This window comes from Mustela putorius, unplaced genomic scaffold (assembly GCF_011764305.1).
Source record: "Mustela putorius furo isolate JIRA1106 unplaced genomic scaffold, ASM1176430v1.1 tig00003834_pilon_pilon_pilon, whole genome shotgun sequence".
Taxonomy (NCBI): domain Eukaryota; kingdom Metazoa; phylum Chordata; class Mammalia; order Carnivora; family Mustelidae; genus Mustela; species Mustela putorius.
The window spans coordinates 86357871-86379462 of record NW_025421987.1 but is presented as its reverse complement, the minus strand read 5'-3'; the positions used below and the strand labels follow the sequence as shown (position 1 = coordinate 86379462).

The following is a 21592-nucleotide window of genomic DNA, read 5'->3' as shown; positions in this document are numbered from 1 at the left end:
TTTTAGCACAGTGCCTGGCATCTAGGAGACGGGGTGAATCGTGCGTGTACCATGTGACGCACCATTGTTAAATGCTACACCTGCTCTACTCTTTCCTCGTTCCTTTTACGATCAAGGAGTGCAGTATTTTAAGTGTGACCACCAGAGGTCCGTGTACCTATACCTTTCTTCCCTGAGAGAGAACTGTTCCATCACCGCGTATCCCTGTGACTCCTATCGGGATTATAGGAACGGCAAGTGTGTCAACTGTGGCATAGCACAAAAGGAGTCCTGTCCCCTTTTGGGTAAGTCCAATAAGAGTTTTCCCCTCTGATTCACAAAGAGTTCATTTTTAGTAGGATCCCACACCATTTTACTATCTAAAAATGGGCCTGAAAATGACGTGGTGTAAAAAAATTTTTACTTTGCTTTTTCCAGCCAATTTGTTCTGTGAAGTAGTCTTGGACCTCCCACTCATGTGTTAGAAAATCCATTTGTATCCAATTTCATCCAGAGGGCAGTGCAACCTCCCTGGACACTCGAGCATAAAAAAGAAGTTTCCAGACTAGTTTCCAAGCCCACCTAGGGTAGAGTCACCTTACATAGCCTGCTCCCATGGGGACATGTCTCCTCTTTGTGCACACAACCTCTCTGCTGGGGGAGGGTCACAGTGGGCCCAGACTCTGCTGTCAAACGAGCCTTGCAGAAAGATCCTTTCCAACAAACTGTCTGAAATGCCCTTACATTGAACCCTGGTTCTTATGTGCATGTACAGTTTGGAATGGGGGGTCACAGATAGACTGCGGAGGCTGCTTGCATATTTGCCAAGGATTGGTAGAAATATTCCAGATTGTGAGGACTTTGAAACTGGATGATCAAGAGACTTGTCTAATTGTTAGAAGGAAAAACCCATGTTAACATCAGGTCGTGCTGCAGACAAGGGGTTCTCAACCTTGATTGTGCCTAAGTTAATTGGAAAGCTCTAGGAAACTCTTAAAAATTACTCATGTTCCCATTCTGGATTGGTCAAGGCAGCATGTGAAGGCCATTCTCTAAGGGTGCGGACAGAGTTGAGAGAGAGAGAGCGAGAAAGAGAGAGAGAGAGAGAGAGCTAGCTCAGCCTCATTCCTGCAGGCACAGACAGGAAGAAGAGTCCCCTACTTGTTCACATGGTCCTCGCCAGCTCAGGTTCTGTGCAATTTAGGGGCCTAATTGTAGTTCTTCAAGAAAGCACAATGCTTAGCAAGAGTGATGCTATTTGAGGTATAAACCTGAATCAGCTTTATCTATAAAATGAGTGTATTACTGAAAAATGTCAGCGCTATTCTTAGTCTACCCAGTGTGTGAGAGAACTAGCAGGCTACTGAGAACCAGTGTGATACAATGTCAGTAAAAATGGGGGAGAGCCACTGTGGGGTCATTTTGCAAGTCCCAGCTCTGAGGGAGAGGGTAGCAAGAAGGGGTGGTGGATGCGGGGTCGAGGGGGCAATGCCCTGGTGGCTGACTCTGGACATCCTCCTGTAGGGTGGGTGTAAGAGGGGGGTTGTCTTGGGGGTGTGGGCGGTCAACTCACTGCTCTCACTACCTCCCCAGCAGCTTTGACACTTCCATAATACATGTTAATGTTCCATTTTTCTAACTTGCTTTACAGGCTATTATGCTGATAATTGGAAAGAGTATTTAAAGCAGAAAGATCCTCCTATGACTAAAGCATTCTTTGACACAGCTGAGAAGGAGCCATACTGCAGTGAGTGCTGGATGTGGTGGTTTGCTTGTGCCCAGCCCCCTCCTTTTTTGTTAAATGGCAGAGTCTCAGCTTCCTGGCTGCCTCCTGGCAAATGGCTTCTGGGCTACCTCCTGGCAAATGAAGGTCATAGTTTGGAGCTAGAAGGAGTTGGGTGGAATCCTGACTCCACCACATAATAACTATGTGACCTTGGTCAAGACATTTAACCTCTCTGAGTCTCGGTGTCCTACTAGGTAAAAATGGGGATAATAATGCCTATCTTCTGGGTTATAAGGATTAAATCTCAACAAACATGATTATTAGCTTTGCTGGATGGCTATTCTTTTTTTTTTATTTAATTTAAAAAAATTTTAATAAAAAAATACATTTGTATCTTTAAGCAAACTCTACACCTCATGTGGGGCTTGAACTCATGACCCTGAGATCAACAGTTACATGCTCTACTGACTGAGCCAGTCAGGCGTCCCCTGGATAGCCATTCTGATTGCTAAGATCTTCCAGAAAATTTGCTTAGCCCCCCCCAAAACTTGACATTGTGCCCAGGTAAAACCAGGTGTCAGCCACATCTACAAAGCAACCATGATGACCTTCTAGTGACATTGAGAGTTTGAGTATTCCAGATGGGGGCTAAATGGGGCAGGAGATGATTAGATGCCCTGTGAATCAAGTAGGGATTTTCCTGGGCATATCTTACCGTCTTGTTTCCCCCTTTCATTTTTCTTAGGAGCACCCTAATGAAAGAGGTTGCAGATCAGTGGGTTTCCCTCCTCCTTTGGAGCCATTTGTGGCAGCCCAGGGTTTGCTGTCTGCCCAGTTCAAGTGAGACAAGTGCCCGAATAATAATGGGCCATGAAATGGCAACACTAGGGCTAACCTAATTCCTTTATGGGACCAACATATCCCTGAGCCTCCATTCCCTTCTTGGCAAGTCTGATCGAGAGATAGCAAGTGTGGCTGTCATGGTGGGTTCCCCATCTTCCCAAAGCATCTGTGACCTTGGGAAGCAAAGAGTGGGGAGGAAGACTAATTCTCTGAACACATCATACACTCTGACTTATTCAGTAGGAGTATACTGAGTGTCTAGAAGGCACTACTTCCAGGATTACAAAGAGGAATCCCTGCCCAGTTACTGCTGTCGTGTATTTTAGCTTTATTTTTTTTTAACTCCATAAGACGTTACTCAGGCAATATTTGTATAGATGTACCCATATACTTACCAGGTTTTTTGATGATCATTTTTTTCTCTTGCATTTGTAAATTCAGATAAGTGTGCTGACTAATGGGAGAATACCAGAGCATAATAAGAGTTCTAAGAGGGAAACCTGGCTTAGTCTGAGGGTCAGTGAAGGCCTGACCTGGAGGAAGTGACATTGAGCTGAGACCTGAAGGATGAGCTGGCAAAGTCAGAGTGTCCAAGTGGGGAGAAGGCCCAGTAGCAAAAGACAGCCTGGCAGTGCCGGTGATAGGGCATGACTGGGGATGACATGAGAGAGGCTGGTGGACGTGGCCCAGATTATGGAAGACCTTGTCTGCTCTGGAGTGTCTCTGCATGGCCACCTGGTTGGGTTATTCTACATGGGGAGAGAGTGCAGTGAACCAGTCTTACTCAGCAGTAGACCATGATATCTCAGTCCATAAGGTGGGAACACCAGTCCAACTGTGATGCCTACACCTGACAACGGGAGACCACTGAATGCCACCATCACCCAGCCCATCTTTACTGAAAAGAATGGAAAGGACTATTAGAAAATTCTGCCCTGGATCTTCGCAGAGACTCTAGGAGGGGAAATCACAAGACACTCAAGTTATGAGGGAGGTTGGGTTTTTTAGGAATTGACCTTTCAGGGGACCAGCTGAGAGTGCGCCTCTCTCATTGTACTCTCTTCTTGTTTTGTAGTATATCATTACTTTGTGGACATTATAGCTTGGAACAAGAACATAAGAAGAGGGTCCATTACAATCAAACTGAAAGACAAAGCTGGAAACATCACAGAATCCAAAATCAATCAGTAAGTTGGGCTGGGATAGTTTGCAGTTTGGCATCTCCCTTTTTGTGCAGAGAAATCATATCCCAAACATACTCACTTTCTTATTTATAGGGTTGTACTTGTCCTTGTTCCACAAAAGATCTAAGAGAGCAGTTGCTTCTTGTGGCTCTTGACCCTCCAGGCTCTTTACAAATGAAAGCAGTGTAGAGATTTCTTTTCTTTTCTTCTTCCCACCCTCTTTCTCTCCCTTCTGCTCTCCCTTCCTTTCTTCCTCCCTCTCTCTCCCCTCCCTTCCTCCCTCTCCTGCTTCCTTCCTTTGTTTAAACATTTAATTGCTAAAGTCATCCTTGCTTGCTGTAAAGGATTTAAACAGTAAAGAAACATTGTAACATGAAAGTGCAAGTACTTGTCCCATCCCAACAATCCCACCCCTAAAGACACCTATCCCGCCACACATTTCAACCTTTTTTGAGTTCATAATATGCAAATATGTAAACATATATATGTATGTTTCTGAAACTCAGAAAATGTGATTTGCAAAAGAAAATTGGAAACATCCTAAAAATCCAATGATGGGGAAATGGTTAATTAAATATTATCATGTAATAAAATATTACTTATATATTAATTTATGAAACATTAAATGACATGCTTATAATATGCTATGTGAAAAATGAAGGGCATCAAATTATAGAAGGTATAAAATTAGTTCAACAGTGCCAAAAAAAAAAAAATAAATATGCCTATTAGATTGTGGTAGGAATATGAGTGCTTTTTTCAGCTTCTCTTCACTTTTCTCTTTTCAGCTTCATTTACTTTTATATGATGTTGCATATATAGAGTTTAAAAATGGTTAATTGTTTTCATCCATTAATTTTATAATCAGGAGAAAGGGGGAATATAACTCAAAAACCTTTAAGCGAAGAAGTTTGAGGCTCATTTTATTCATTTACTCAGGAAACATTTTTGGGGGTCCTATTATCTAGTAGGCACTTGGGTTGTCTGTTAACTTCACTCATAGAGAACCAAATGGAATGTCATCTGAAACTGAATGTCACCTATGGGTTTACCATGTAGATGAATAGGAAAGCTGTGTGTTTTGGTGGTATGGAGGTGGCTTTTTTTTTTTTTTTTTAGGCATCCTTGGATCATAATAATAACAGCCTTTGTTTATTGAATTAAGCACATTACACATGCTGGCTAATGCAGGTCCCACTAAAACCCCGTGAGATGGTATTATTATCTGTATTTTATATTTAAGGACTAGAGGGTCATTGGCTAATACCACACTCCCTCGAACGCCAATGGTCCCAAGCCCAGTGAGGCTGCATTTTCAGTGAGGGCACCGGTAGGGGACGCATCTTGAATAACCAGCGCCAGGCGGTTTACAGGCTGTGATCCTCAATAAGGAAGCTGGGCAGAGACCTCATCTGGAGATTCTTAGAAACAGCAGGGGAAATTGCAGTTACAAATGAGACGTGGTCACTTAAAAAAAAATTGGTTATTCATGCTAATAACTGGTTACATATCGGCTTTACATTGTTTTAGGAATTTTAATCTTATGTAGTAAATCTCTCCTGACTAGGACTTTCTAATGTGAAGGGTTTTCTCTTGATTAAGATCGCGACCTTAACATCTGTCCTTCATTCACATTTAGTCATTCTCAGTCACATTTGTGAAAAAGTCATCACCATATCAGAGAATATCCGGGGAAAAAAGGGAAATGGTTGTTCTATTACATGGTGAAATATGTCTACTTTTCTCTTTCTTTGCCAGGTAAACTTTTAGTTTTGAGTGTTTTTACAATAGTATCAGAGAATGTGCCCCGAGTTTATTCAGTCTTACCGGACTATGGGTACAAATGGAATCACACTCAAGGATATTATCTGCTTGGCGATTCTCCCTCTATCCATATCTTGGATGTATTTCTTTTTATTCTTAAACTTTTAAAAAATTAAGATATAATTCACCTACCATAAAATTCACCCTCTTAAAATGTACATTTCAGTGGTTTTTAGTATATTCACAAAATGTACAAACATTACTACCGTCTGATTCCAGAACATTTTTATAATCTCAGAAAGCAACCCCATACCTATTAGTAATTCCTCGTTCCTCCTTCCTCCCCAGCTCCTGTCAACCACTCATCTGCTTTCTATTTCTATAGATTTACATATTCTGGGCGTGTCACATAAATGAAATCATACAGTATGTGGCCTTTTGGTGTCTGGGTTTTTTGGTTTGTTTGTTCAGCATAATATTTTCAAGATTCTATAGCAGTACCACGACTTCATTATTTTTATGGCCACATAATATTCCGTGGTATGGATAGATCCCATTTTATTTCGATCCACTGACCTCTGGGTTATGGGCCCAGCTCACTTCTACCGTGCCACTCTTCACATATACAACATTTTATTTATCCTTGTATCAGTTGACGGGCATTTGGGTTGTTTCCACTTTTTTGGCCATTATGAATAATGCCACTATGGACATATGTGTACCAGTTTCCGTGTGTACCTACGTTTTCATTTCTCTTGGGTATATACCTATGAGTGGAGTTGCTGGGCCATACAATAACTGTGTATTCCACACATTTTCAGAAAATGCCAAACTTTTCCAAAGCGGCTGCACCATTTTACATTCCCACCAGCCATGTGTGAGAGTTCTAATTTCCCCCACATCCCTGCCAACACTGTTAATACCTATTTAAAATTTGTTTCTTTTGCATTGTGATAGAAAAACACAAAACATAAAATTTACCATCTCAATCATTTCTGAAAGTATGTTCACATTGTTGTGAAACAGACCTCCTAGAACTTTTTCATCTTGTAAAACTGAAATTCTATACCCATTAAATAACAACTCCCATTTCCCTCACCCTCTAGCCCTGAGCAAGCACTGTTATAGTGTTCCTATGATTTTGACTACTCCTATGAGTGGACTCACATAATATTCATCTTTTTGTGGTTGGCTTATCTCACCTAGCATAATAATCAAGTTTTATCCATGTTGCAGCATGAGACAGCAAGATTTTATCTTGTTTGATAAAGGCTGAATAATATTCCTTTGTGTGCATTATCACATTTTGTGTAAATATCACAGGCAGGTCTGTTTTCTTTATTGTAGCCATTCTAGTGAGCATTATGTTATATCTCGTGGTTTTGATTTGCAGTTCCCTAAGGATTAATCGCTTTGAGTGTCTCTCATGCGCTCACTGGCCATTTCTATATATTTTTTTGAGAAATGTCTATTCAGGTCCTTTACTCATTTTTCCTTTTCCATAGATTTCATTTTTTAGAACAGTGTTAGAGGGGCATCTGGGTAGCTCAGTGGGTTGAAGCATCTGCCTTCAGCTCAAGTCATGATCCCAGGGTCCTGGGATCAAGACCCAAGTCAGGCTCTCTGCTCAGCGGGGAGCCTGCTTCCCTTCCTCTCTCTCTGTCTGCCTCTCTGCTTGCTTGTGATCTCTGTCAAATAAATAAATAAATAAATAAATAAATAAATAAATAAAATCTTTTAAAAAAATAGAACAGTGTTAGATTCCCGAAATCGAGCAGGAAGTGCAGAGATTTCCCATATGCGCGCTTGGCCCCATACACACAGCCTCCCCAACTATCAAAATCTGGGTAATGGAGTGGTACACCTATTGTCATGAGCCAAAGTCCATAGTTTACATTAGGGTTCACTGTTGGTGGCGTACATTCTATGGGTTGTGACAAACATAGAAGAACAATGTATCTACCATTATAGGATCATGGAGTAGATCCTATACTCCTAAAAATATTCAGTGCTCTGCCTATTATATCCATCTCTTCCCTCTAACCTTTGGCAACCACTGGTCTTTGTTCTGTCTCCATAGTTTTGCCTTTTCCAGAATGTCATGTGGTCGGAATTGTCTGGTATGTAAACTTTCCAGAGTAGCTTCTTTCACTTAGCAATAGGATTTAGGTTTCCTTCATGTATTTTCGTAGCTTACTAGCTGATCTCCTTTAAGCACTGAATAATATCCTCTTGTCTGGATGTACTACAGTTTACTTATCCATTCTTCTACTGGAGGACATCATGGCTACTTCCAAGTCTCCAAAATTCTGAATAAAGCCGCTATAAACATCTGGGTACAGGTTTTATGTGCCTTGTTTTAAAATTGGGTTATTTACCTTTTTACTGTTGAGTTGCAAGGGTTGTGAATATACTCTGGACACAAGTCCTTTATCGTTTTAGGTCACATCTAGGTCTTATCCATTTTGAGTTCATTTTTGCCCATAGAATGAGGTAGGGGGTCTGACTTCATTCCTTTGCCTGTGGATACCCAGTTGTCACAGTACCCTTTGTTGAAAAACCTATTCTTTCTCTGTGAATGTCTTGACACCTTTGCCTAAATCAATTGACAGTCAGTGAGAGAGTTTATTTCTGGACTCGGAATTTTCTTCCATTGATCTATGTATTTATCCTAATGCAAGTACCACAGTGTCATGTAGCCCACTATAGCATTACTGACGCTTTCCCACAAAGTTAAAAATCAGGAAGTATGAATCTCCCAAATTTGGTCTTTTTCCTTTCTTTTTTATTTAGAGAGAGAGAGGAAGCGTATGCTGGGTAGTGGGGGTGGTCAGCAGAGGGAGAGAGAGAATCCTAAACAGGCTCTACTCCAGGCATGGAGCCCACCGCGGGGCTTGATCTCAGGACCCTGACATTGTGACCTGAGGTGAAATCAAGACTCAGCACTTAATTGACTGAGCCACCCAGGTGCTCCAAGTTTGGTCCTTTTCAAAGTTGTTTGACTGTTCTGGGTCTATTGAATTTCCCTATGGATTTTAAATCAGTTAGTCGGTTTCTGGGGGAGGGGAAGGAAGCTGAGATTTTGACAGAGATTGTTTCTGCCCACCCCCACCCCAGACAGTAGGAGAGTTGTTTACTTAGAATTCATTTTTAGTTCACCCCTCTGCGGACTCTTCCATTCAACTCCCCTCCTTGAGTGGCTTTGTTCCCTCTCCTACTGCACTGCAAAGCCATGAAAAAGAAAACCCATTACCAGCTTTCACAAAAGGCCACCAAAAGGTGATGTGATTTCAGTATTTCTACCTCCACCAATTTTTAAGGTTTCTCAATAATCTTCACTTTCCCCTTCGCTCAGTGCAATGTAAAAGGTTTTGAGTTTTGCTTTTAATTGTATCCATCACTAGGGCACATCCTACCAGAAGCAAACATCTGGCTCCTATTATGGGTCCTAACCCGTAGGTCACCAGCTCTCACTCCATTTATTCTGGTATGACCCCAGTCCCTTGGGTAGTGCCGCCCCAGGTATTTCCAGATTTCCCTCCAGGTGGAAGAGAGGGTTCCACCTGTACTCATAGACAGGCTTCTCAGCTACAGGAGGGTTTTCCCCTCTCCTGCCTTCTGTCTGTCCCACTGGGTTTCACCATCTGCCGGTGGCCTCACCCTCTCCTGAGGCCCTACCTGCTTGTGGTTGCACAGCTGTTCTCGGAGGGGGATCCAATTCAGGGCGACTGGCTGCTGTTGGTCATCCTGTCACTTGTGTCCTCACTTGCAACCTTCCATCCTTCCTTGACCTTGACACGTACCGGTCAGTTATTTTTAGAATGCCTTCAGTCTGGGTTCTTGTCTGATGCTCCCTCGTGATTACATTCAGTTCGCGCATCTCCTGCAAAAGGGGTGTAGAAGTGATGCTCTGTTTGGCTCAGCGTGCCCTCTCAGGAGGCCCACAGCTTTGCTTTATTCCATGAACGTGGATCAGTTCATTAAGGGGGTTGCTGACAGGCTTCTTCACTATCAAGTTACTGTTTCTCCTTTGTATTAGTAAGTACATTGCAGGGAGGTACTGTGAGACCATGTAAATAAATGTTCCATTACTGGTCAAACTTTTACCCACTACTTTTGAGGTTTTGTGGTTGAATTGTTACGACTGTGATTGTCAAATGACGGATTTTTCTAATTCGTCATTTAGGAAAAGCTTTCTCATTTCCTCCATTTGTTTGGTCATATCAATATGAACTCATGGATTTTTATTTTGTTAATGTTCATGTTAAATTACTACCATTTACTTATTTTGATATTTAAATTGTACTACCATCTACTTATTTTGATATTTAAATTGTCTCAGATCCAGCCAGTGAAATCTCTTTAAATTGGGCCTGTGCCCTTTTTTAAATGCATTTTTTTATCATTATGAAAACACATAAAGTTTATTTTCTTAATCATTTGTAAGTGTACAGCTCAGTAGTGTTAAGAATAGTCATGTTATTGTGAAATAAATGTCCAGAATCTTTTCAGTGTGCAAACTGAAATTCCATTCCCATTGATGAACATTCCCTTTTCCTTCTCCCTCCAGCCTCTCCTACCTACCATTCAACTTTCTATTTCTGTGAATTTGATTACTCTAGATACCTTATATAAATGGAGTCCAACAATATTTATCTTCTTGTGATTGGTTTATTGCGTCTAGTATAATGTCCTTGAGGTTCATCCATCTGGTAGCATGTGAATTTCCTTCCTTTTTACGGCTAATATTTCATTGTGTGTTGATATCATGTGGTGTTTATCCATTCAGCCACTGACGGACATTTGGGTTGCTTCCATCTTTTGTCTCTTGTGAATGTTGCTGCTGTGAACATGGGTGTGCAAATATCTTTTTGAGACCTTGCTTTCAATTCTTTGGAGTTTCTACCCAGAAGTAGAATTGCTGGATCATGAGGCAATTCTATTTTTAATTCTACAAAGAGACCCCAGATCCTTTGCCATTGTGGTCATACCACCTTAAATGCTAGCAACAGTGCACAAGGGTTCCAGCTTCTCCGTGTCCTCATCAACACTTCTTCTTCTTCTTTTTTTTTTTTTTTTAGATTTATTTATTTGACAGAGAGAGAGAGAGAGAGAGAGAGACAGCGAGTGAGAGAGAGCACAAGCAAGGGGAGTGGGAGAGAGAGAAGCAGGCTTCCTGCCGAGCAGGGAGCCTGATGTGGGGCTTGATCCCAGAACTCTGGGATCATGACCTGAGCGGAAGGAAGACGCTTAATGACTGAGCCACCCAGGTGCCCCATCCTTGTCAACACTTCTTATTTTCAGTTTGTGTGGGCTTTTTAAATAGTAGCCTTCCTGATGAGTGTGAAGTGATTCTAGATCCTTTGGAACATCTCCACCATTCTTTGAGCCCTTCCTCCCTTTTTGGCACACAGGTTGTTGGAGGTCCGCTTTGCACTTTCCCTGTCCTAGCCTTGGAATCAGCCATTTCTCCTGCAAGAAGGAGGTTTTAGTGAGGGTGGTATTTAAAAATCAAAATCTAAAAACAAAACAAAACAAAACAAAAAACAACACCTTAAAAAAAAAGTGGGGGGGGCGCCTGGGTGGCTCAGTGGTTAAAGCCTCTGCCTTCGGCTCAGGTCATGATCCCAGGGTCCTGGGATCAAGCCTCACATCGGGCTCTCTGCTCAGCAGGGAGCCTGCCGCCTCCTCCTCTTTCTCTCTGCCTACTTGTGATCTGTCTGTCAAATTAAAAAAAAAAAATCTTTAAAAATCAAAATCTGGGTACCTTTCAGATTAGTTTTACATGTGGCATGTTTGCTCTCCACAGGGCTTACACATGATTCTAGTGGGGCTGGGGTGACACGTGCCTCCCCCACCCCCAATCCCACCTCCAAATTAAGGATTCACTTCTAGAGCAAGCCTCCCATTTCTGAATGCAGGGCGGGAGGATCTCCAGGGTCTCCTGACCCAGCTGAACCTCCCCCGTGGGTTTACCCTAGGCTCAGTGTGAGATTCCAACTGTAGGAAACATCAAATACTTGGGAAATTATTTAGCTATCTTATTTGAGAGGCAGGACTGGAAGAACAGATGCTGAAGCACAGCTTCTCTATTAGCAGCTAGCTGGGCTAGAAATACACACACACATCTAGCAATGTGGATTCATGGAAAGACTCTAACCTTAAACTCAGAAGTGAGCTTGAATCCTCGCACAGGTGCATGTAAGCCGTGTGACCTGGGTGAATTTAAGCTGTACAGGCATCTGTTTCCTTGTCTGTAAAATGACTAATCCTTATCTCGAAGAAGCTTTCAGGGGAATGGAGACGTGTTGAGAGATGAGAATGCTATCTGGTGTATGGCACGTGGGTGCACCTGTCTGGTGCCCCAGTGTCTCATCATTCTTGGGGCCAGAAGCTGCATTGATGCTGTTCTCTGGAATCCAGCAGAACTTGGGGGTCAAGTGGCTACCTGCTTGTGTGTGATTTGTAGGCATCAAAACTGCTTCCTTTCATTAGCAATCTATATCCACTTAGAAATATTATCTCTTCCTTTCAGTGAACCTGCAGTATTTCAGAAATACCACCAAGTGAGTCTGCTTGCAAGATTCAGTCAAGACTTGGATAAAGTGGCGACCGTTTCCTTGGTGTTCTCTACAGGATCTATAATAGGCCCCAAGTACAAGCTCAGGATTCTCCGCATGAAGTTAAGGTCACTTGCCCATCCAGAGAGGTGAGCCATTGGCAGGGTGTGACAAGCCCTTGTTTTCCAAAGACCTTACCAGTTCCTGTCCAATCCTCTGGGTCTGAGGTTTTAATAGGTCTTCATAGATTACAATGAAGGAGGGGAGGGGTTTTCCAAAAATAGACATGATAAAAACCAGTAACCCCATAATTGAAGAAAATTTTACTAGTAGGCACTTAAAGATAAATGGCCCAATAATCCAAAGAAATCATGTTACATGCTTATGGTTACATAATTCTGCCCTAATCACTCCACCCACACTGCTTGCAAGTATTTTTGTTGTGGAAAAGAGCCTCATATAAAAAAAAAAGGTAAAGAATAACCAGAATGTTTTATTCCATTGATGTAGTATGAAAGTACTATCTTGATGTTGAACTTGAGTGACCTTGTTCTTGGGAAATACACATTGATGTATTAAGGGAGAAGCAACCTATTCTCTCAATGGGTTCAGAAAAAATAAGCAACTGTGTGCACGTGTGTGTGCGCGCGCGTGCAGGGGGACAGAGTTGAATTGGGGGAGAAAGAGCAAAGCTGTGGCAGCATGGGCACTCTGTGACTGATGCCACTTCAACATACAGTCCGAGCACCCAGTCTATGGGCGGACAGTGCTGTGAGCAGTTAGTAGTTTATGCTATGAGTTCCTCTCTCCTAAAGGTTTAGGGTACCCTGAAATATTTAATAATACAACTTTCTTCTAAGAGGACAGTCATTACATCTTAAAACCGTGGGGTTCCTTAATACTTTTTTTTCCTGATCATCAAAAGAATACACACTGGGGGTGCCTGGGTGGCTCAGTGGTTTAAGCCGCTGCCTTCGGCTCAGGTCATGATCTCAGGGTCCTGGGATTGGGTCCCGCATCGGGCTCTCTGCTCGGCAGAGAGCCTGCTTCCCTCTCTCTCTCTCTCTGCCTGCCTCTCCATCTACTTGTGATTTCTCTCTGTCAAATAAATAAATAAAATCTTTAAGAAAAAAAAAAGAATACACACTGATTTTATAAAACCTGGAAAGTACAAAGGTGTTAAGAAACAGAATGATATCACCATCATGTCATTATTCAGAGGCAACAAATATGAATAGTTTGGGTTATTTTTCTTCTAATCTCCTATTATTGCTTTAAGCCTAAATAAAAATAAATCCATAAAATCTTTAAAAAAATCAAACCTGGATGAAGTTAGGTGGCAAATAACATCTTACATCCTGCTTTCTTATTGTCACTGATATTTACCATAAGCTTTCTCCTATCACGTTAGGAATAATTGCTCCACGATGTTAGATCCTAAGGACAGAATGTGACTTCTTTTCCAAGAATGGGATGTGTTTACTACTTGACTGATGAGGATATTCTGTCTCACATCCTCAGGCCCGAGTTGTGTCGGTATGATCTTGTGCTGATGGAAAACATCGAGACGGTCTTCCAGCCTATCCTCTGCCCCGAGCTGCTGATGTAACCATTATTGGGACACAGGGGCACCAGTAACATCAAGCAAGCTACAACTGTAGTCTTTTTTAAAGCATCACCTCACCTCTTCCTCAAGGCACAAACCAGTATGAATAAGCAGGTGTTTTTCCAGCAACATCCCATGGATGTCACATTGCAAAATGTCAGGCGACCTTGGATTATGGAACGGTCCTGGGAATGGAGCCCCTAAGTAGGGCAAGTCAGAAATAGCCAGGCTCCCCACAGCCTAGCGCCTTGTCTGGCTGCGTCCTGGGACCTTGTTTGTCCTGGTCTGTCAGCTCTGCTGCCAGTCACTGGGGCAGCTCTGCTCAGCGCGGAGAGCATCCGAAAGGGAAGGACTGGCTGGAGACCTCGCTTTGGACTCGACCCCACACTCCCTGTGCCAAACTCCTCCAGGTCCTTATACGTAGGAAGGAATGGAGCCTGACCTACCTCACAGGGTTATTGTGTGGGTTTGGGGGACAAGTCTGTGAAGGGTTCTTTGAAATCCCATGGGGACCACATCCGTGAGTGGTTTGGTAAATGTGAATATGTTTTTATTTATTTTGATATGGCTGATCTAAGATGCAACAAGAGAGTTTCTCATCCTCAACAACAACCTGTCTCTTGAGCTGTTCGCTCTGGGAAGGCAGGAAAGCTACACCCCACCTGCTCTAAAGTGGGTTGGTGTGTGGAGGAAGGGGGGACAGAGGGACAGCACGGGGGGTGGGGGGCAGCTGCTGGGACTAGACAGTAAGCGAAGGGGCAGGGGAAGGTAGCTGAAGTGGTAGGACAGGCTCGCTCACAGTGACCATGGAGGGAGTGAGAGGCAGGAGAAAAAAAGCTTGGTTTTCACTTGAGATGAAGAAGGGTCACTTTCCAGGCAACCCTCATTTTGAGCAGTCCTTCGGAAATGTTTGTCCTTGTTACTGACACAATTCATGGTTATTTGAAGGAAATTAAGAGAATATGGAAATGGGAAATGAACACATGCTATCTGCCATCCACCTGTAGGAGGTCATGAATGTTCACCTTTTGGAATGATGCTGAGTAACCTGTGTCACTAACGTGAATCAGATCCTACACCAGTGTGCTCCAGTTGGAAAAATTCTTGGGCTGCCCCAGGAGTAGGTATGCTCAGTGAGTCTGGAGTGACGGCAGTAGCTAAGTCAAGAGGCCCTGGAGGGCCAAGGCCAGAGAGGCCAGAACCAAGGGTGGACCATCCCTGGGGCCGGATGCAGCGCAGGCACAGAGCCAAAGGAGTGGCACCACCCATCCCATAGCTGTGGCCACTACTATAAGATTCCCCAGATTCCGGAGTGTCACAGGCCCATAACCTCCTCCTCATCCAAGTGACTGTTTTCCTGCTGCTTTCCCTGAGAAGAGCCCTTTTAAAAGAAATGGGAGTCTTTATGTGATAAACTGGAGAACTCTATGCCTTCCTGTGTGGCACATCTTGTACGTATGTCTCTGTGTATCACATGGAGAATGAGCTTGAGAAGGATTGAGACTCAGAGATGCTCCTGCCTGTCCCTCTTCCCACATTTCTCCAGCCATTGTGCATAGAGAGATCAGTGTGCCGGTAGGCCCTTATTCCTTTTTAGAGTTTTACTGCTCCTGTATTTTTTTTTTTTTAAGATTGTATTTCTTTATTTGGGGAGAGAGACCGAGAGAGAGAGCACGAGCTGGGGGAAGGAGCAGAAGCAGAGGCGGAAGCAGACTCCCTGCTGAGCAGAGAGCCCCATGCAGGACTCAGTCCCAGGACCCTGGGATCATGACCCAAATCAAAGGCAGACCTTTGACTGAGCCACCCAAGCACCCCTCGTCCCGTGTTTTGACTAGCGCGCCACTTCTTTGTCCTCTTCCCCTCACCTGGTAGACGGGGGCCAAACCTACAGCAAGAAAATGTTGGAGTAGCATAGCTATCATTTATGAACTCCTTTGGCCAGGGAGGTCTCTCGGCTTCTTCCTTAGTGTCTCCTAGCATGGTACCTGGCTCACTGGGGAATGGGCGGATGGATGGACAAACGGATGAACGAATGAATGAATAAAGGAAGGCATGAAATTTGCTCACTGGGTGGAGATGAATTTCAATGAGTCTCACCTGACAGCGACCTGGTGAAGTGAAGGCAGGTGTGGCCACTCCCTTCGCAGGTTCTCCTGAGGCCCCTGAACTTCCCGGTTTCTTGCTATCCTTGCCTCTCCTCTGTCTTCTTTGTCAGAATCTCTTTCTGAATCCCAAATCCGAGATGCCATTAAACTGCAGTCTACCCACCTCCCTCCCATCTTCATCAATTATCTCCTACTGAGCTTTTTTCCCCCTTATATTTATTTGTGAGAGTATTTGATTAATGTCTGTCATCTCCATTAGAAGCTCCACAAAAGGTAGGGCCCGGAGCCTCATGTGGCACCTACAATGTCGTCTGTGCCCAGGACATAGTGGGATGAACACCTCCCGGAATCTTCTGAGCCCTGTGGAACCATGTGCAGTTCAAAAGCACCCTCCACTCCCAGCCATCGCCCATTTCCACAGAGTCGCACCCCCTTCTCTGCCTTAGCCTTCCGCCCAGCACTTCTTTATTATTGTTTCCATTCTCTCTGCAGACCCACTACCCATCTCCTCGGCTCCCCAGGAAAAGAGAGAGATTGGCTCTTTTTTTTTTTTTTCACTCCTCTCTAGAACCTTCCGGATGGTCCTGACACCATTCTTCACCAAAACCACCCGACCCGAAGGCAAGGAGATCTTGCTGTCCTCCACTTCCCCCATTTGAGCACCTTGGCTAAAATCCTCCAGGTCCCTCCGGCATTCCTGGATGACTCCAAGCTGTGGCTCAAAGTCCCCTCTTGCTTTCCACAACTCCCTTCTGCCACTGACTTTGTATGTGTATCCTCACTGCTTGTATTAGGCTGCATTGTATTCTGTTTCCTTGTCTGTACCTCTTCTGAGACTGAGCACTGCCAAGAGCGGTTGTGGCGTATTTGTTGCCCTAGCACCTGGCATAGCACGAGGCACAGAGCAAGTAGTCAGTGTCTGCTGGACAGAATGCAGTGGGTTCACCTTCAGGACTCAAGGGAGTCACCTCCACTTGGAGTTAGACAGCAATACACTTAACAAACCCTAAACTTGGAACCTCTTATCCTTGGACCCCTGCCTGGTGCTCTCAGTCCTGCAAAACCTAGCTTAGCCAAGAAGATTTTGAATGCCAGTAACAGAAATCTACTCATACGAATGCAAATGTTACTAGAGAGAGGATTTGTAGAAACCCAAGAGCTCAACCATCAGCTTTCAGGAAGCGTTGGGGTCAGGGCAGCCCAGAGCCTTGAGCAAAAGAGATGGGCCTCAACTGACCCTATGCTCTACCTTGAGTCTCTCTGACTCAGCGTGGCTCCCTCACAGGGCAGCTGTGGACCACTGAGATCTTGGTATTACTGTGTCCCCAGCTGTTCAATCACTAGGTGGCCCAATTCCAAAATCCAGGGAGAGAAAGCAGCGCTTTGATCCTCTTCTTGGGGAAGGTGTCCATCTCATTCCAATCAGTTGTGGCTGGAATGGGGTAGGGAAGCTAAATCCCGTGGTCCTCAAGCTACTCCTTTCGATTGCTCTCTGCTGATCCGATCCAGCCATAAAAGGAGCCTGAGTGCTATTGACAAAGAGTCTCGCTGAGTGCCTGGCTAGTCTACTCTCATTGCAACCTTTTGCCTTTTCTTCCCTCCCAATTCCTCGAGCCACAGGCAACTACCTGCTTCTCAGTCCAGCATGTGTCCTTGGTCGGGGGTTACAGTTGTCCTTCATCAGGCTGCCTGGGCATATGCTGTAAATGAATGGGCTCAACAGAGGCTGCTGAAGATGCCAGGTGGTGCACCAGCTGGTTAGAATGAGCGCCACAGGTGCTGGGTCTGGTAGACAGATCAGTGTGGAGGTGGGATGGAAGTGGGGCGCACAGTCCAAGGCTTCTTCCCCAAGCAGACAAATTGAGCTGGAGGAATCAGAACGGGAATCCCAAGGAGTGAGGCAGGTCAGGCAGCAAGTACTGACTGAGCCTGTAGGAAATCAGGCTTGCATCTTCCAAAAGAGCTCTGTCAGAGGTCTGTTACCCCCTTCAGGTTGGTGGAAGCCCATACCCTCAGGTCTGCTTGGTGCATTTTCCCATGGACTCTGACCCTGCACATGGTTTCCTTTTCTAACATTGCTTCTTGGGCTCTTGGGACACTCCTTCCACTCACCGACATCCCTAAGTGCGCCATCTTGTTCTCTGGTTCCACGATTTCCATACCAGTCTTCTGATCTCAGTCCTCTCTCTCAAGAAGGTAGCATAGGGTGAGAAAATAGGCTCTGGTGTGTGGCCTCTGTCAGCTACTCTTCCTTTCCGAAGTCTCATGGTCTATCTAGGAGGCCATGTCCCCTCCCCTTGTTCTGACTGTCTGCTCTAGACAGATAATCTCCAGATCCCAATTCGGTTGGAGGTCTGGATTTTCACCTGCTTGTTGGGAGGCACTACTGCGCAGAGGAAGGAGCAGGGACTCAGGAGGGGCAGATGGGGGTTTGTGCCCTGTTCGGCACTCACAGATGCAGCCTTCAGCAGTGCTCACAGACAGCCTTCATCCGAACACCAGGTCAGCCTTGCCCTCATGAATGGGTTCATAATACTTGCTTTTCTGGAGTTGAATAAGCTTTGCTGTATCTATTTTCCCCCAGGGCGCCTATTCTACTTTAAAATGGTAACTCTTTCCATGCTGTCCCCCAGCCAAAGGGCAAGTCAAGTCCTTGAGAGTAGAAGCCTTCTTGTCCACTACTGTGCCCTACCCTAGCACATTCCTGACACAGGCTCAATAAGATTAGTTTTTCATTTACTTTTTTTCCTCCTATGTTCCTCTGACTTCTCAAAATCGACATGCATCCATCCAAACAACTAACCATTTCCTCGCTAGACCTGACCCATTAATTTAATGAATTAATTTAATAAACATTTGTTAAATGCCAATTATAAGTCCCAGCACAGCTGGGACAGACAAAAGATAGATGAGACGTGGTCTCATTTCTGGAGATGTTTACTCTTGACTGGGTGGGGGGGGGGAGGATAATGACCCAATATTTGTAATAACAGGAATGCAGACACTCCACAGGGAACCCTAAGCACAGAGAAGGAGCTGTGGGACTGGAGAAGGCTTCTCAGAGAAGGTGACGATTGCCCTGGATGGTTACAAAAGAGTAGCAATTTTTCAGGCAGAGATTGCCTAAGAGAGAGGGAAGAGCACTATAAAGACACGAACTAACATGTTTCAAGCTTAGCTGGAATGGAGGGTTTGAAGGGAGAGAACGAATGGAGGGCTGAGACCCTTTCCCCACATTTTTTAAATGGAAAATTTCAGACACATATGGAAATAGAATAAATGGTATGAAATCCTCCTCCACATACCCATATCACCCAACTTCAACAATTACCAATCCAATGGCCAGTCTTATTTGATTTCTGTCCCTATCCACAAAACCCCCATCCTATTATTTTGATGCACATCCCAGACATGGAATCATTTCATTCATAAATACTTCAGCATTTTGAAAAGTTAAAGCATGTCCCTTTTTTTCTTCTTGTAGATATCTCGTAGTATCCTCTAACCAATGCGACTTGTTTGTTCACTCTTCAGCCCTGCTGTTTCTATGGCGACTGCGCCGTGTCAGGATATACGGAGTTGACTCCCTCTTTTGGGAAGCTACTTAGTTTTCCTTTTGTGAATATACTACAATTAACCTCACTAGTCCCCTGTTGATGGGCATTTAGGTTGTTCCTGATCTCATAATACCAAAACAAAGCTGGGAGAATACCCTGGGACAGACATCTTTGGTAGCATATCTACAGGTTAAATTCCTGGATGTGGAACTGCTAGGACCCGGTACAGTTCAAATTCTGACAGGTGCTCCTTTTTTGGCCCAAGAGGTGCTTTGAGTGATATGACGAAGATGCTTTCTCTCTGTCGTCTAGGCTTGAGGCATTATGGAGTCCTCTCTGCCTCTTCTCCATTTCAATCAGTCTGATGTCCTACCAACTCAGCTCCTCCTCGTGTGTCCGTCCTCCTCCCTTCACTCTTACTGCTGTGGTCCTGGCTCAGCCCACATCCTTTCTGACAAGGAGAGTTGGAACTGCCAACTCAGTATGTATTCTAATCATGTGCCAGAGCAAACATCCTAAAACAGGAACAGAATCATTCTTCTGTCTGAACACCTCTGTTGCTGTCTTACCGGACACAATACCGAACACTCCAGCTCCTGAGCCCTACCTTCTAGGGCTTTCCAGTTTGTCTCCGACTTCTCATTTCTCATATAGCTTAGGCTTCACAAAATTGGACTCTGGCGCCGTGCCTGGGCCCACGGCTCACCCTCTGCCTCCTTTCTCTGCTGTGGAAATCCTGTTCACCTTTAAGGGAAACTCAAACCCTGTCTCCTCCATGAAGCCACGCAGTGTGGGACCACTAGTTTTTACCCAGACTGACTTGGATTCTAGATTCACTTCTTTTTTCTTTTTCTTTCTTTTCTTTTTTTTTTTTTTTTATTTATTTGACAGAGTGTGAGACAGCTAGAGAGGGAACACAAGCAGGGGGAGTGGGTGAGGGAGAAGCAGACTCCCGATGAGCAGGGAGCCCAATGAGGGCCTTGATCCCAGGACTGTGGGATCATGATCTGAGACAATGGCAGACGCTTAATGACTAAGCCACCCAGGCGCTTGCTGACTTGGATTCTAACCCCAACTCTGTCTCCTTTAACGTCTAGAGTCCTCTGCCCACCAGACGGGTACATTTTCATTTGTAGATATGATCACCGGCCTTGGGCTTATGAGTACCTTAATAGTTGGAGGCCTTAGTGATGCATGTTTCCGAAGATACCTAACAATCCCTCTTATTATTCTTAAATGATTATAGCCAAAACCTCAGTCAAGAATGTCAAGAGCCTTATCAATAATAGAAAGTTACTGCCATGGGGCACCTGGGTGGCTCAGTCCATTAAGGGTCTGCCTTCAGCTCAGGTGATGATCCTAAGGTGCTGGGATCGAGCCCCATGTCAGGCTTTCTGCTCGGTCTGAGTCTGCATCTCTCTCTGCCCTTCCCCCCTTTTCTCTTTCTCAAAGAAACAAATAAGATCTGAAAACAAACAAACAAAAACAAAACTGTGGCCACAGCCAAGACTGCCTGCCACCTTCCTGCGGGATATTCCAAAGATCAATTTAAGTGATACTTGAGAATCATAGGTTCATGGCCTGGAGCTGGCACAGCAGACCCAGAAGTCACTACCATAAATTTTTACCAGAACTGTTAACAAAATAGCTGACTCCACCGCCAGAGCCATCAGAGACCAGCAAAGCGCCTGAGGCGCCGTAGCTCAGATGGTCCTCAACAACACTAATCAGGGCTGTCTTTGGGGCGGTAGGGGCGGGAGGGGGGGGCGGGCTAAGGGGTGGGGATGTCACTTAACCTGAGACTCAGATTTTTCATCCGCTAAATAAAAACAAAAATACCAACCTTGCAGGATTGTTGTGAGGATTAGGGATACTGGGCATATAGTAAGCGCTCAATAAAAAGTAATTTTCATTATTTCTGTGGTCACTATGACCGCCGCACCGCACTGGACTGGAGCACTGGCTGTATCTGCTTTTGGCTGGGGGTGCTACAAGACAAGAATGTCTCCAGCACTAGACTGCAAGCTCGCTGTAGGCAGGGCTCCTGAATCACCCCGGCTCCCCCAGCGCCTGGCAAAGAGCCTGCAAATAAGCAGAGAAAGAGACAAAGGTAATATGGGGAAAAGATGCGCGGACGGAAAGAGGGTAAGCTCCCCTGAGAGTGCTGAAGACCTGTTTCCGCTGGAATCTCCACCGGCAGGCTCAGCCAGCGGAGACCGCGCTGGGGGCGGGGCCTGGCTTCAGGGGCGGGGCTTGGTGCGGACCCCG

General features: G+C 44.7%; 1 protein-coding gene across 1 annotated transcript in view; it reads left to right on the top strand.

Moving 5' to 3' along the window:
* The window catches only part of LIPH (lipase H), a 48761-nt gene extending 33036 nt beyond the window's left edge, over nucleotides 1–15725 (top strand). The window contains exons 6-10 of the mRNA XM_004745186.3: nucleotides 117–284; nucleotides 1631–1726; nucleotides 3624–3735; nucleotides 12032–12205; nucleotides 13578–15725. Coding sequence (XP_004745243.1) covers nucleotides 117–284; nucleotides 1631–1726; nucleotides 3624–3735; nucleotides 12032–12205; nucleotides 13578–13665 — 638 coding nt within the window. The 3' untranslated portion in view covers nucleotides 13666–15725. The remainder of the gene's footprint in view (nucleotides 1–116; nucleotides 285–1630; nucleotides 1727–3623; nucleotides 3736–12031; nucleotides 12206–13577) is intronic.
* The last annotated feature ends 5867 nt before the right edge of the window (nucleotides 15726–21592 follow it).